The sequence below is a fragment of the Phoxinus phoxinus genome (genome assembly GCF_949152265.1).
Source record: "Phoxinus phoxinus genome assembly, chromosome: 6".
Lineage (NCBI taxonomy): Eukaryota > Metazoa > Chordata > Actinopteri > Cypriniformes > Leuciscidae > Phoxinus > Phoxinus phoxinus.
Genome location: NC_136881.1, coordinates 8,500,151 through 8,515,150, shown reverse-complemented (window position 1 = coordinate 8,515,150; position 15,000 = coordinate 8,500,151). Strand labels below are relative to the sequence as shown.

Genomic DNA, 15,000 nt, shown 5'->3' with positions numbered 1-15,000 from the left:
CACATGCGCTGTTGTCATAAAGACACGCTGAGTATTTCCAGTCTCATCGAAACATTTGCGCTCGCGCTTGTAAATTGCCTGGGAAAAAAATGAAGCTGGGTAGCTGTGGTGGAAAACGTATGGCTGTAATCTGTGAATACAGTCTTCCCTCGGATGTGTGTGCTGAGATTAGGCGGCTAAAAGCAGGTGTGTGCGTCCAGCGTCTTTGTATTTGCCCGTTAGCTTCGGCTCAAGCCCGTCACCCCATCATCCTATTTGCACAAGGGCGGATATAATCCAGCAGCAGCTGCCACCTGCCTGGAGTCACGCCTCCGATCAATGGCAAGCAATGCTTTCATTCTCCTGTCTGTCTGCTCACATTATTCTGTCTGCCAGATCGGGCTCTATAGGTTTATTTATTTATTTATTATGTCTTCCATTCCAATCTTCCAATAATTTCCATAGACATAATCATTTGATTCTATTTTTATCCCCCCAACATTCATATATAAAATGAAATGTATATACCGTAACTAATAATATTAAATCCTAAATGCATGCATAATTTAATTGATTGATCTGCTTTCCAAGAGTGCCTGGGACGTTTAAAGGGTTCGTTCACCCAAAAATGAAAAGTGTTGGCTATCATTAATTACTTACACTCATGTCTTTCTATACCCTTTAGACTTTTGTTCATCTTCGGAACACATAAAGATCTTTTTGATGAAATCTGAGAGCTTTCTGTACTCTCCATTGACAGCTACGCAACTACCACTTTGACGCTTCAAAAAGTCCACGAGATCGTAAAACTAATCCATATATTATGAATCGAGCAGTTTAGTACAAATTTTCTGAAGGACAACTTGGCCTTTACATGTCACTTTCACTTTCTTGAGAAAGCTCAAACGTGCTGCGTAACACGAGAATGAACCTCATTGGTTCTCAAACGTCATGCGAACATGCTTGAGCTTCCGTTTACCACAACTGATGTGTGAGTTGATGAATGTTTACATGTGAATAAAATCCTAAATTAAATCTGTTCATTATATAAATCGATTGTGTCTCTTCAGAACATTTAGACTAAACCTCTCAATTTACGATCTCTTTATGAACTTTTTGAAGAATCAAAGTGGAAGTTGCACACCTGTCAATGGAGGGACAGAAAGTGCTCAGATTTCATTCAAAATATTTTTATTTGTGTTCCAAAGATGAACAAAAGTCTTACAGGTTTGGAACAACATGAGGGTGAATTTTCATTTTTGGGTGAACTAACCCCTTTAACTGTTAATTTCACACTGGTTGTTTGTGTTCACAGCGGTTCAGAACACATGTGAGCATTGTGAATAGAACACACTACACTGTAAATAAAAAATGTTGGTTTAACTTAACAAAGCAAGTTACCTTGTTGCCTTAAAATTTAGAGTTCGTTGTAATTCAAAATTTGAGTTAATACAATGGAGAAGAATGGTTTAATAAACAGAAACTCAAAATAGTATGTTATCTTCACACATTAGTTATCGAAGTTGATTTGACAAAAGATAAAAAGTTGTGATAACAAATCAGTGTATTTGGTCGCTAGTAGGCTTGCATAATTCTTTTTACCGAAGTAGTGGTTATGGACGTCACTGCTGCTAAAATATCAGTTTTCATGCTGCTAAAATTGTGATTGTATATGTATTGCGTCAGTACATGATACATTTCAAATAGAGTAAGCGTGGGCTTTATGCCACTGCAGCCAATCACAACAGACTGGGCCGCTTGACCAATCAGAGCAGAGTCAGGTCGTTTAAAGAGATTGAATCTTTGAATGAATCGTTTCAGACTCTTTGAGAAATGAGGTGATGTGCAATGTATATTATGAGAAAATTAAAGTGTTTTTTTAACCTTGGATGCATGTAAATCTATTGTAGGAGACATGCAAAACAAAATTTTGAACTTTTAAAATAGCATAATAGGGACACTTTAATAATTAGCTACTTATTTTCAAAAACAGTTAGCCTATTGTTAATTACAATTATTTATACGCAACTCCAGTTCAAAATGCAGTTGTTGACATGGATCATGTAGGCCTACAGTAGTATATATTCCAGAATCCAGATATTTGTTTATATGTTCTATTTCCCACTTTTCTTTGATTTTATGTAAATTTACACCATTCATATCCAGCAGTTTTATATATTATATATTTGTCCAATTACATTTTCAAATTCATGATTTTTATTAACGTTTGTTTTGGTTTAAATATTGCTTAAAACATTTGGGTTCACTTTATTTAAACACTTGCTATTATCACCTGCAGAGCCAAGGCTAAATTCCTTTTCATTTCAGAGCATTATTATCCGGCTGTTTCAGAAATGATAATTGTCACAACCAGGCAAAAACAACTATTATGGGCTTTTAAATTGCACATTATGACAGGAGGACGTCAAGCAAGGAGTTTAACACCTTTATTTGTTGACAGACGTTTGTTCACACTCTTTTGCATAAAACTATAATTCATTGAGAACGCTCGATGAACCATGTTATGTCAGGTAACCAAACATGCTCTTAATTTGGTGACATCTAAATGAACCTAAATATTCTGCCATCATTTACTCACCCTCAAGTCTTTAGAAACCCATTTCTTTCTTCCCGGGAACACAAAAGGAGTTATTTATAGCAAAATGTCCTTCTGCTTTCTTCCATATAATGAAAGTAAATGGTGGCCACAGCTGTTTCTCACATAAAGTTATTGTATGGCTTCAGAAGACTTGAAATATAGCACGCCAGAATGTTAATGCTATTTTAAAGGTTCATAATCCTAATTGTGTTTTGGAGGTCTCCTAAAATCAATTTACCGTACATGCATCAAAGGTAAAAATAATTATTATTATAATTTTCTCATGATATACATTGCACATCACCTAATTTCTGAAAGTCTGAAACCGGTTGTTCGAATATTCAATCTCTCTAAACCCCACCCCCCTTTCTGAGAGCCTAGTTTGCTCTGATTGGTCAAATGGCCCAGTCCGTTGTGATTGGTCAACTATTACCATATCTGAATTTCAGCTCTGGAAGCTTCCTCAGCGCTTGTTACACAGTGATATGAATGATGGCTTTGTTTTTTTTCCATATCAATTCAAGCACGAGTCCTAATCCTTTGCATGAAAAGTGGATTTGTAGCGCTGAAAACAGAATCTTCTGGACATGTCCACACGAACCAAACTCTTCCAGGCCTCCGCTACAGTGTTTGAGGGCGGGTCAAAGTAGCGGTCGTTCACGAGCAGCTAATGAAAACCATAGGCGTTGATTATGCAAATTTGTTACAATGTTTCATAGGTATTTTACAGGAAGTGGGACTAAACTCATTTCGGCAGTTCAGAATCGATTATGTTTTTAGTAGACAATAGGCTAACTTTATTTGTTGTGCACTTTTAGCTTTAAAACTTTGCCGACCTTTTACCTTCACAAACAGCTACACACTGCATGAAAGGTCATATTTGAAAATCATAATAGAGGCCTTTTAATTTAGGAGGGAATTAACGCATTAATGTAACGAATGCACATTTTCACTTTTTACAGTGCAGATTAGTTTTTGTTTAGCAAATGAGTCATCCGACCAACTAAAATGCTTTCTTTCAATGTGGCAAAATGAATTGTGTCTTAAAGTTTAGGCAGTTTGTGAATGGAGACTGCGGGAAGTCGTCCACCCTGTTGTGTTTCTGAACCTGAAGAAGGCTGAAATATAATTTCCCTGTCAAATCCTGAGCTTTTAAAAGCAGCTAATTTAGAGCTTTCTAGATCAATAGCAGTAATCCTGTAAGATAATGTGAAGGTTCCCTCAGCAACAAAATACTTACAATAATCAGCTTTTCCTTTGTGTGGTGCTGCTGGATTCTGCGCATTTTGTCAAGGGGTTGACAGTATAATTGAAGCGGATTGTGTTAATCAAGTAAAAGAATGACTTTTGCTATTATGGAACGTTAAGAGATATCTGATTTGCTGCAGAAATTATTGATCTGCGATAAGAATAGGTCTCGATTGCTGCTTTTTGCAGTGTTAAGATGACTTCTCTACAGCAAAGAACTCAAATTAGCCTTGGCAAATGGCATTGCTTTCAAGAACTGAAATGTGTGGTCTGCATGGGATAACTTATGCTTTTAGATGATAAAATAGTGTGTGTGTGTGGGGGGGGGGGGGGGAGAGGCCTATGATATTATATTTTAGCAAATTTGTAGAAAGAGAATGTAAATTAAAAGATTATTTTATGCTTTATTTTATATTTATAGTCTATTTTTAATTTATTTTAGTTCTTTAAAACTGATTTAATCTTATTCAGTGTTTGATCATTAACATTGCCTTTAGTCTTCTGTCATATTATTACAGCAAAACCGTGTGAGTGTGTGTGTTATTGCGATTATAGGCATGACATGGTGCAGTCAGGCTTGAAACGAATCTGAGCCATGCTACTGTGATTATACCTTCAGCTGAAGTGTAGGCTGACCAATGGGAACAATGAACTGAAACTACCCATTTCATGATGATTATTGCGATGGTGGGAAAAACAACTGGAAGCTTAAAATCAATTATGCATGAAAATGCTGTCATCCACGCCGAGTCTCTGGAAAGCTTGTGATTCACCACCTAGTGCTTTATGTGCGTAAGGAAATATCCAAACAATTCTTAATCAATCCTAACGATTCTGAACGGTTTTGTAGATGACATGATAATTCTGCCGAACCTGTATGACTTTCTTTCTTGCGCGGAGCACAAAAGGAGATATTTAGCAGAATGTCAAAGCTGCACTTTTCCAATAAAAGTAGATGCAGAACAGGGACCGCCTCGGCTAGATAATTCCTTTTGTGCCCCAATGCGAGGAAGAGGAAAGATGGCAGAATTTTCATTATAGTGGTGAACTCTACTAGCTTTAATATCATCAGGGCCCCTAGATAAGAATTACGCTGTTGTAATCAATCTCAAAGCCAAGCAAGCCGAGAGGGTAGAGCACAGAGATCTGAATCAAAGCAATTGGAGAATATTAGAGCAGGGAACAACACAAGCTTTTAATGTGAAATGAAAGCTAAATGTTCTTTGTACTGATTGATTTTTAATGTTCCCAACACCCGATATTTTCTTCACTTTCTTTGCAAATGCAAGTGACTTTCTGGGATTTCATGAACAGTTTTTATTCGCGGGCAACCAAACGAAGACTTTTTAAACAACAAATAATTTTTTTTTGTTTTTGATCTTGTCAATTGCGTCAATTTCGCAATGCCGAACTCGTGTATTCAATGTTTTAGAAGTGAATAGGAATAATAGAGGAATTAAGCAGGTTGTTTGGCTTTTCTTATCAATCTTTCACTTTACTCAGTCATTGTGTTTGTAAGGGTTGCCCGATCCACACCCTCAGTCTCTCAGAACTAATCTTCTTTTGAATGCCAGCTGACCATTGATCTGTATATAGCCTCAAACCTATCTCAGGTCTTTCAGGGGCTTTTTTTTCTCAGTCTCTTTGTATTTAACCTTCTTCATATCAAATGCCACAACGTAGTGAATATTTCTTATTGACCACATTCTTATTGAGGGCTTTGTTATTCTTATGAAGATCTATGCTGTTATGTAGTTGGACACCTTTACATTTTTTAAGGAATTAAATGAGTATGATTTGTTTGAAATTAGGATTTTGTGTGTGTGCTAACTTGTAAGAGTTGAACCATAACTGGACAGTATTGACAGTGATCTCTCTCATTTTCAGATGAAAGAGAAGATGTTCAAAAGAAAACCTTCACGAAATGGATAAACTCACAGTTTGCTAAGGTAATGTGACTTGAGTCTTGTTTTTATCATGTGTTGAAATAACACTGAATCACCTTTAACGGCAAATGAAAATGATTTTATCAATTGGTTTTAATTAACTAATTTAGACTATCTATATATTGCGATTTTTCTGAGAAATCTTCATGGTTTTCTGTTGTTGCAGTCTGGAAAAGCGTGTTATAGGTGTATAAACTGAAATGCTGTTATTCATCCACCTACTACATGGTGGGTGGATGAGGAGACATAAGGTAGACAAGCTTGATATCAAGGTTAAAAGTTAAGATTCACACTTGCACATATTGATCTTAAGGTTATAAGTTAAGATTCACACACGCATAAAGTCTTGTCACTAACCTTCATCTGTCAGGATGTGAGTGTGAATGCGTGAATGTGTGCTTTAGAATTGTTTGTTTGACGTTCCACGCTTCCAGGTAAGGCATTTCAAAACAGAGGTTTTTGCATTCTCTTTGTAACTCTGTTAGCATCCTTTTACAGTATGTTAACAGAGGAAGGACATCAGTTCTTTGTCCTTCAAACTGAGAGAGAAGTGTTTGCTTCAAGGCAGAGCTGTGGGGGGGAATGTCAGGGAATGTTTATTATTTTTATTTTTTTTCACTCAAATAACCAAAACTAAAGGTCTTATCTTGTCATTCTCCTATATTTTGGATAATATACACTCATAAATACTCTACTTTAAATACTGTATATTTTTAAATAAATACTTTTATTTAAATGTGAACATATCCCTATGCCTTAAAGTACGGTATCTTTATTTTCGAAGTTTAAACTGCCAATGTGAATGCTAAGCGGACCAGGACTAAATGTTTTTGTTTTTTTTTGGTCCGGACCAAACAAACCAAGTATAAGCACATCCCAAAGGCCTAAATACATGTTCCCAAAGTTTTCTACAAGTTCTGTTTATTCTCTAGACAAGACGACCCCCTGTTGATGACCTCTTTACCGATCTCTGTGATGGCCGACGTCTTCTTGAACTCCTGGAGGGTCTGGTTGGCCATGAACTAGTAGGTCCATCTTTAAATAAGAAACATTCTCCTTACAGGAATAGTTCACCCCAAAAGGACACTTTTTGTTGTAATTAACTCACTAATTTTGAGGATAGTCATGGTATTACTCTTTTTCCATTCAATTGCAATGAATGGGGAATGAAGCATTGACCAAAAATTGGTTTATTGGAAGATAATTTACCTCATGTTAAATATTTTATATCAGCGTGATTGAAGTTGGCATAACACAAAAGTTGTGATAGTCTTTTCTTCCCTATTGCGACGTACTATATGAGTAAAACCGTTTCTTGAACAAGAAAAAGTGTAGGGCGGGACTTGATTTCGTCCGTCAGGAATTTTTTGGATTGGTGTGGTTTGCTATTGCTGTCATGTGAGTGACAGGTTGTCCCATCCTCAAGTCAGTAACACAACATCAGAGAAGAGATACAAGAGAGAGCGGAAGTTATTTTGTTTAAAGATTACAAGGGCATATTCATTTTAAAAAAAGTGTATAAATACTGCAATATTCCATAAAAAATAAGAAAATAAGAATTGTCCATTTTGATTGCATGGTGAGCAAAGACCATAGATATAGAAAGACGGTTCACTCCTATTGCTTATAAATGGGAGAAACAGCAACACGCAATATAGCAGAATACGTCCCGCCTTTTAAGTAAAAGAGCCAATCGCTGATTGGTAAAGTCATTGCGTCACTGCAGCTGCCGTTAGAAGCTCCGGTTCCCATAGAAACCTGATACTCGCACTTAGGACTGCACATGCACATTGGCTGGTCTAGGCTGAAAAATAAGCTTTTTTTGCATAACACTATTTGAGCATTAGAAACAACATTTATGGCACAGATTTCAGACTTTGTTGCTAATTTGAAATATGTTATTTAATTGTGAGTTTGGCAAGCATTTTTTTTTGAGATTTCAGGATTTCCCCATTCCTGATGCCTGAAATAGCAAATATGGTCGCCGAGTGAACAGATATTCCTTGAAAGGGACTTTGCTTTTTGTTTGTTATGTGTGTATGTGTTATATACAATTACTGTGATATTGACTGTTCTGGGCATAGCGGCCACCCCTTTATTAGGGAGAAAATGATGACAGAACTTTCATATTTGGGTGAACTATCCCTTTAATTGGCTCTGCTGGGTTATATTCTGAGACGCGTTTCATTGTTCTATTTTTATCAAGGAAAAAATACTCCTGGTTTCAAAGCATTTGGACAAGGATGAGTGCATAACTGGTTGAATTCATTTGCAATGGATGCTCTAAGTTCAGTTCTGATATATTCCCCATTTGCAGGTTAAAGAACGTGGTTTCACTCGAGTGCACTCCCTCAACAATGTTAACAGGGCCCTGCAGATCCTTCAGAAGAACAATGTGAGTTAATTGGTTCAACTGGCTGTTTTACTATTCACAGCTCTTGGAATTTCAATGTTTCGGTTGAGCTTTTTCAATAAATGCAAGACAAAATTATGCAGAAGCAAAATTTACAGTTTGATAAGGTAATGGCAATTATCCATTTCACTGATACAAAAGCTGCTTTGCTTGATAAAACGTAGTGAAACATCCAGGCGGCTTGAAAATGGGTTTGAAGAACCAAATAAAAGCCAAGTAAGATAGCAAATTATAAGGTCTGGTTGAAGTAATTTCCCAGCAAATATCAAACTGTTGATATCTAAAACAGTTGATGTGACTGAAATATCGGATCCTTATCTTGTTTAAAGTCAACATAAAATCAAAAGTGACCCTGTTTACTTTCTCAATACACGCTCCTGGTCGAATTATGTGCAGTTAAGGTTCTTGCATTCGAATCTTCTCCATTTCTAGGTTGAGCTGGTGAACATAGGAGGAGCTGACATTGTAGATGGGAATCATAAACTGACCCTGGGGCTCATCTGGAGCATCATTCTCCACTGGCAGGTATGAGAGTTCAATACAGTGAAATCAGACCCACAATCTTTCTGGTTTGCCTTCAAGGGCAGTAGCGAGGACCTTTATCATCAGTTATGTTGGTCTATCAAAGATTGTATATGTAGCACATTTGCAGTGGACTGTCATGTGGCTTATCTGTACAGGAACTCGTTTCCTCTGTGTTTTTTCATTTCATCTGATAAGGTGGCACTACTGTGGTTTATGTTCAGAGCTATTGATGTCCTCTTCCCTAGGATGTTGGCAGTGGTTATAGCAATAAAGGCCTTTAAGACTCAGTAACGTTTCAGCATTATATTGATTTAAATGGCAGTATCGTGGTACAGTGATACAGTGGTAAAATTACCGTGCTAAATGATTACAATATATATTATGGTGCTGACTGATTTATATCATACTCCCTGGTATCTCAAAGATTACCATGGTGTTATAGTGGTACATATCCAGCCATTAAGATTTTTTGTTGTTGTAAGGATGTATTACATTGATCAAAAGTGACAGTAAAGTAGTAAAAATTCATTTATTTTCCACATTGATAACAATGAGAAATGTTTCTTATGTTTCATCAAATCAGCATATTAGCATGATTTCTAAAGGATCATGTGACAGAAGACTGGAGTAATGATGCTGTAAATTCAGCTTTGACATCACAGGAATAAATTACATTTGAAAAATATTGTAAAGTAGAAAGTTTATTTTAAACCGTACCAATGTTTCATAATATTACTGTTTTGACTGTATTTTTGATCAAGTAAATGCCGCCTTGCTGAGCGAGAGACTTTCAAAAATCGTACAGACCGCAAACTTTTAATTCGTAGGGTATACCATGGTATTATTGACTGATTTCCATTTTCTTGTACCGGTACTTAGTATTTACTCCTAGGCATTTAAAAGAATCGCATGATATTACCGTTGGACACATCCAACCAGGATATAACAATCGTTCTTTGATATGTATCATGATACTGACTGATATATATACCATGTATATATATATATATATATACCATCTACTACTGTTAGGTATTTGCATGATATGTGAAGGAAATGTAATAAAATGTTATTACCAAGATACAGTACATGTCCAAAGACCATGGCTTTACCATTGTCTGTGTCAAAAACATATTATCACAATGTTGACATGTCCAAATACCATATTGGTTATCTTTTCAGTGTTATCACATATTTTTATCTTGTTAATAAAATTGTAATCATAAAGTCTGTTTCTAAATATCAGCTTTATCATGTCATGTTTGCTATATTTGTCACTGTTCTGATAAATATGTATACGTACTCTCCTTTTTACCGCACAGGTTAAGGATGTGATGAAAGATGTCATGGCAGACTTACAGCAGACCAACAGTGAAAAGATTCTGTTAAGTTGGGTCAGGCAGTCCACTAAAAACTACAGAGACATCAATGTGGTCAACTTCTCCAGCAGCTGGACGGATGGCTTTGCCTTCAATGCTCTCATCCACAGCCACAGGTGCTGTTACATTATGAGTGCTTTTATTGAAAATCACAGAAATCACGGCTCTCATGTCTAATGAAACTTAAAATTAATGTTTTATATTCATTGGTCATAAACTGCATGGTTGAATACTAGTTTGGCCTGAAGCAAAATTTTGAAGCTTTATTGTTTTTCTATTTTTCCGTGTAGTTCATTTGGGTAATGAACCAGCTGTTTTGATCTGCTTTAAGCTATTTCAAGCATGGGCACAGAAAAGTAAGTTATTAACTGTCTTATATTATTATTTATTTTCTTTATTATTATTTTTTGCCAGGCCGGAGCTGTTTAACTGGAGTGTGGTGGAGCAACAGGATAAAGCCATTGAGAGACTGGATCATGCCTTCAACGTTGCGGAGAAGAGTTTAGGCATCGACCGACTGTTGGACCCTGAGGGTATGACCTCCTCCTTTCTTCTTCTTGTTCACATTAGCCTTTGAAGTTGTTCTGAGTAATACAGACAGGGCTTTTTTTAGTTTAGTTTTTGGGATGAGAGGAAATGTCTTGTTACATCAACATCTAAAACAGAATTTCATCACATAATTTATGCCATGGGGGTTTAACTCATAGTTGAGGTTGTACCACTTATATCTTGTTCTCTATTAACATATCCAAACTGAAACTTCCAAATCAAAGAAAGAAACATGTCAGAGATCTAATATACAGTATATGTATGATGTTTTTTTTCATATGGATTTGTCCATTAAAAATATGTTTGGTATATGTATATAATTAAATCATAGCACTACATGTACACATTTTCACAGTTTAGTGTCAGTAAGTTGTTGTTGTTTTAAGAAATATTTATTCAGAAAAAAACGTACACAAATTTTTCAAAAATATAAAGCCTCACAACTGTTTTTCAACATTGATAATAATAATAAATGTTTCTTGAGCAGTAAATCAGAATATTATAATGATTTCTGAAGGATCATGTGACACCGAAGACTGGACTAATGATGCTGAAAATTCAGCTTTGCCATCACAGGAATAAATTACATTTGAAAATATATTAAAAAGAAAAGAAGTTATTTGAAATTGTACCAATATTTCACAGTCTTACTGTTTTACTGTACATTTGATCAAATAAATGCAACTTTGGTGAGCATAGGAGACTTTACATGAACATTTAAAAATATTATCAACCCAAAACTTTTAAAACAAAATAGTATACGTACAATTTGTTCACACACATTCTTTTAATTGGAAAGCAAATGTTTGCACAGGTCTTCAACTTCTCACATTTATCTAATAGGAGTCTCCTCTAGGAGTTTATTATGAAATTTGCATGGGAAACTCAAATTTCTTTTCTCCTTCACAGATGTTGCTACAGCTCATCCTGATAAGAAATCCATCATTATGTACGTCACCTCCCTGTTCCAAGTCCTGCCCCATGGTGTGAGTATGGAGGCCATACAAGAGGTGGAGACCCTCCCTCGAGCTACAGTGACCAAGGAGGAGCACTTTCTCTTTCAAACCCAACAGCGTTACTCCCAGCAGGTCAGAGCAACACACTCATAAATACACAGAGCTTAGAACGGTATGTTGTAATCATAATGCATGGACCCATTATCTCTGGCGCCACATACGTCTAATATGAAAGCATTAGACTTCTCTGGTTTCAAAAAGGTTTTTAGACGTTCTCAGGATGTGGAATGCACATCTAGCTTGTCAACACACTTTGCCAGCTGACATTGAATTATGTTTTGCAATTTGTGATCTAATTTTGCCGCTCTGCATTCCAACGTCCTCATCGTCCTTCTCACTGCCATATCCAGCTCATCGCTCCATCACTCAACTCTCCTCTATGTTTCCATGCATCTGTGTGGCTTTTGTTTTGCTTTTTTCAGTCTTTCTTGTCTTCTGCACCTCTCTTAGATCACAGTCAGTGTGGCTCAGAGTCATGTTCGCACCCCGTCTCCCTCATATAAACCTCGATTCAGAAGCTATGCCTTCACTCAAGCTGCCTACGTTAAGACGCCTGAACAGCAGAGGAAGTTTCTCACCGCACAGGTTTGTTTCTGTTGACTGCTGTCTCCTCCTTGTTGCCGGGCATTGCAGCTGTGTCTACAACAACCTCCGACTAATATCAGTGGTGTCGCACTTCACTTCCTAAAGCTTGTCCCAAGTTATTGATTGAATTTATGATTTTTGCCTTCCAGCCAATAAAACGGACAAAAAAAATCCATAGATTTGCAATGAGGAAGGGACCTGAGGGAGAGACTTGTTGGTGGGCTCTTTTGACTAAGTATGGGAACAAGCCAAACTCAATGGCCTAGCATTATGAACACCACTCACATTTTCTTAGGAAAATAAAAAAATCTAGTTTATCATGCAGTATTACAAAATACAAGCACTGTATGTGTGAATTTGTGTGTTCCTGAGACTTTTATCTACAAACGAAATCTCTGTTTGACTAACTTCCTGTTTCAACTCCCAGCCATCAACATTTTGTTCTTGTCAACGAGTTGTTCTTGTCTGTGCAAAACATAAAACATAAACTGAAAATAAAAAAGCTAATTCAAAATATAAATAAATACTATAATAGTATATAAATAAGACCTTGGCCTATGTAAATAGTAAATAAGACCTATGTGGTTGCTAATGTCTTCTGAACTTTAGTATATCGCTGTGGTGTTCTGGGTAGTTGCTAGGTGGTTAGTCACCCCAAAGATATTTTGGTCACTAAGATATGACTTAAGTCTCTCCTTTACTGTCAGTATATGAGTCTGTCAGTCTGGAAACTGTAGGTTAAAAGTTGTTTAGAAAAGTAATAGCACACCTCTTCTTAATAAGCTGTGTGATTTGAGGTTTTTTTTTTTGTTTAATTGTAAGTTATGCACCAAAATTGAATAATTATGGTTAGGAATTTGTTTGAATATGAGCAACACCACAAGTACCCCTACAAAAAAACAAGTTCTAAATCATTACTCAACACCATGAGGCCCCTCACAATCTTCAAATTCAATCTGAAACCACCCTGATATTATCAGTCAGCTAGTGCATTTCACTCGAATACATACAAGGGCAGAGGGTATTTCCCAAAGCAGGAAAAGAAAATTAGAAGGCTAACTTTAAAGACCCAGCTTTTGAGGATGAAACAGCCAGAAGTACTCTAGGGGCTTTAGCTACAAGCGTATAGCGTGTACCCATGATTAGCCAACCACTCCTACAGCCTCATTGCCAATACGCTCTTTAGGCAAGTCTTGATTTAAAGACAAAAAAACTCAATATCTTTATTATTTTTAAATCCATTCCATCATCTAACCCATTTGTCTCCCGTCTATCTGCCTGCAGTCTCCAGACAAGCCAGATGAACTGCGACCGTCCCCCAGTCCCCTGCCACAGGGGCTAAATGAGCTGGAAAGCTACCAGAGTGCCCTGGAGGAGGTCCTGACCTGGCTGCTCTCCGCGGAGGACGGCTTGCAAGCACAGCCACCCATCTCCTCTTTTGTCGAAGAAGTCAAAGAGCAGTTTCACACCCATGAGGTAATTCGCCGGTTTGTCTTTTAAAACTTTTGAGGTGAAAGTAGACGAGCATGTTGATGATTCTGCCGACCTCAGGTGAGATTTTTCACGGCTGGTGATGTATTGTTTGAGAAATGTAGCATTAACTTTCACATTTCAATGTACTTACTACACAAAAAAAAAAAAATATGAAAGTTTGATTAGTTTACTTGGATATCGAACTGGATTTAGGTTGAAATGTCAATATCGAACATTCAATTAGAGCTTGTAATTTGATCAAAATGTCATAACTATACTTCCAGTGAAATAACCAACGCTATCTCATGACCAATTCGTACGAGTGATTGAAAGGTGGCTAATTCGTACGAATTTGTACGATTTGTCTAAATCCACGTAATGGGAAGGTTTAGGGGTGGGGTCAGGGGTAGGTCATTCGTATGAATTCATACGAATTCGGCAACTCTTAAAATATGTACGATTTAGCAAAAATTTAACGAATTCTAACGAGTGAGGTCGTATGAATTCGTACGAATTAGCCACCTTTTAAAATTTGTACGTATTGCCATGAGATCGGGTTTAAATAACATACTTGTCCTATCATTTAGTCCACTTAAACTGCACCCCTTAATTAAAATCAACTGAAAGCTTCCATCCAATCAACAACTGATATGGTTAGAAGAACCAGGTCCCCGCCTAAATTTTTTGGTAATCCATGTACCTCGGATATTCATCAATACGGAAGATGTCGCTGCTTTCGTTAGATTGCGATTCAAATGTTCTTAATGCTGCCTTTGGGTTGGTTTACACAGAATGCGTTTTTGCTGTTAAAACTGCAAGACGCAGTTTGGTGGAACGTAAAAAAGCGCAAGGTCTAAAGATTTTTAAAAGTTTAACTTCTTTTAATGCCACTTTTTTAGGATGCCGTGTCATGCGCGAGAGACGCTGCAAAAGACACGTGTGCAGCGATTAAAGACGTCTGTCTAGCGCATTTACTTTGAAAAATTATGGAAAAGTAGTGGAGTGGAATGGAAAAACACGTTCTGTGTGAAGAGCCCCTTATGGGCTGTGGACATAAACACAATGGTGGGAAACTGTTTGGACTTTTTGAAGGATTCCAAATTTCCAAGTGTAATTTAAGGAAATCATCGCGGAAGTTATTGCAGCACAAGCTATAGTTGGTGGTAAATTGGTATCGGTCAACATTCAAATAATTGTTAATGTTGACACTACAATTTAGTTTAGCATTTTAGTGTTTAACATTTTGTGACATTGACAACGAAGTATCACATAATAACTGTGTTGCTAC

At 36.8% G+C, this 15,000-nt stretch overlaps 1 protein-coding gene across 9 annotated transcripts in view; it reads left to right on the top strand.

The window, feature by feature from the left end:
• The window catches only part of dmd (dystrophin), a 99,450-nt gene that overhangs the window by 5,973 nt on the left and 78,477 nt on the right, over nucleotides 1-15,000 (top strand). For all 9 annotated transcript variants that reach the window (XM_079615159.1, XM_079615158.1, XM_079615157.1 and 6 more), the window contains exons 2-10: nucleotides 5,714-5,775; nucleotides 6,705-6,797; nucleotides 8,090-8,167; nucleotides 8,618-8,710; nucleotides 10,033-10,205; nucleotides 10,504-10,622; nucleotides 11,548-11,726; nucleotides 12,105-12,239; nucleotides 13,524-13,715. In XM_079615159.1, coding sequence (XP_079471285.1) covers nucleotides 5,714-5,775; nucleotides 6,705-6,797; nucleotides 8,090-8,167; nucleotides 8,618-8,710; nucleotides 10,033-10,205; nucleotides 10,504-10,622; nucleotides 11,548-11,726; nucleotides 12,105-12,239; nucleotides 13,524-13,715 — 1,124 coding nt within the window. The remainder of the gene's footprint in view (nucleotides 1-5,713; nucleotides 5,776-6,704; nucleotides 6,798-8,089; nucleotides 8,168-8,617; nucleotides 8,711-10,032; nucleotides 10,206-10,503; nucleotides 10,623-11,547; nucleotides 11,727-12,104; nucleotides 12,240-13,523; nucleotides 13,716-15,000) is intronic.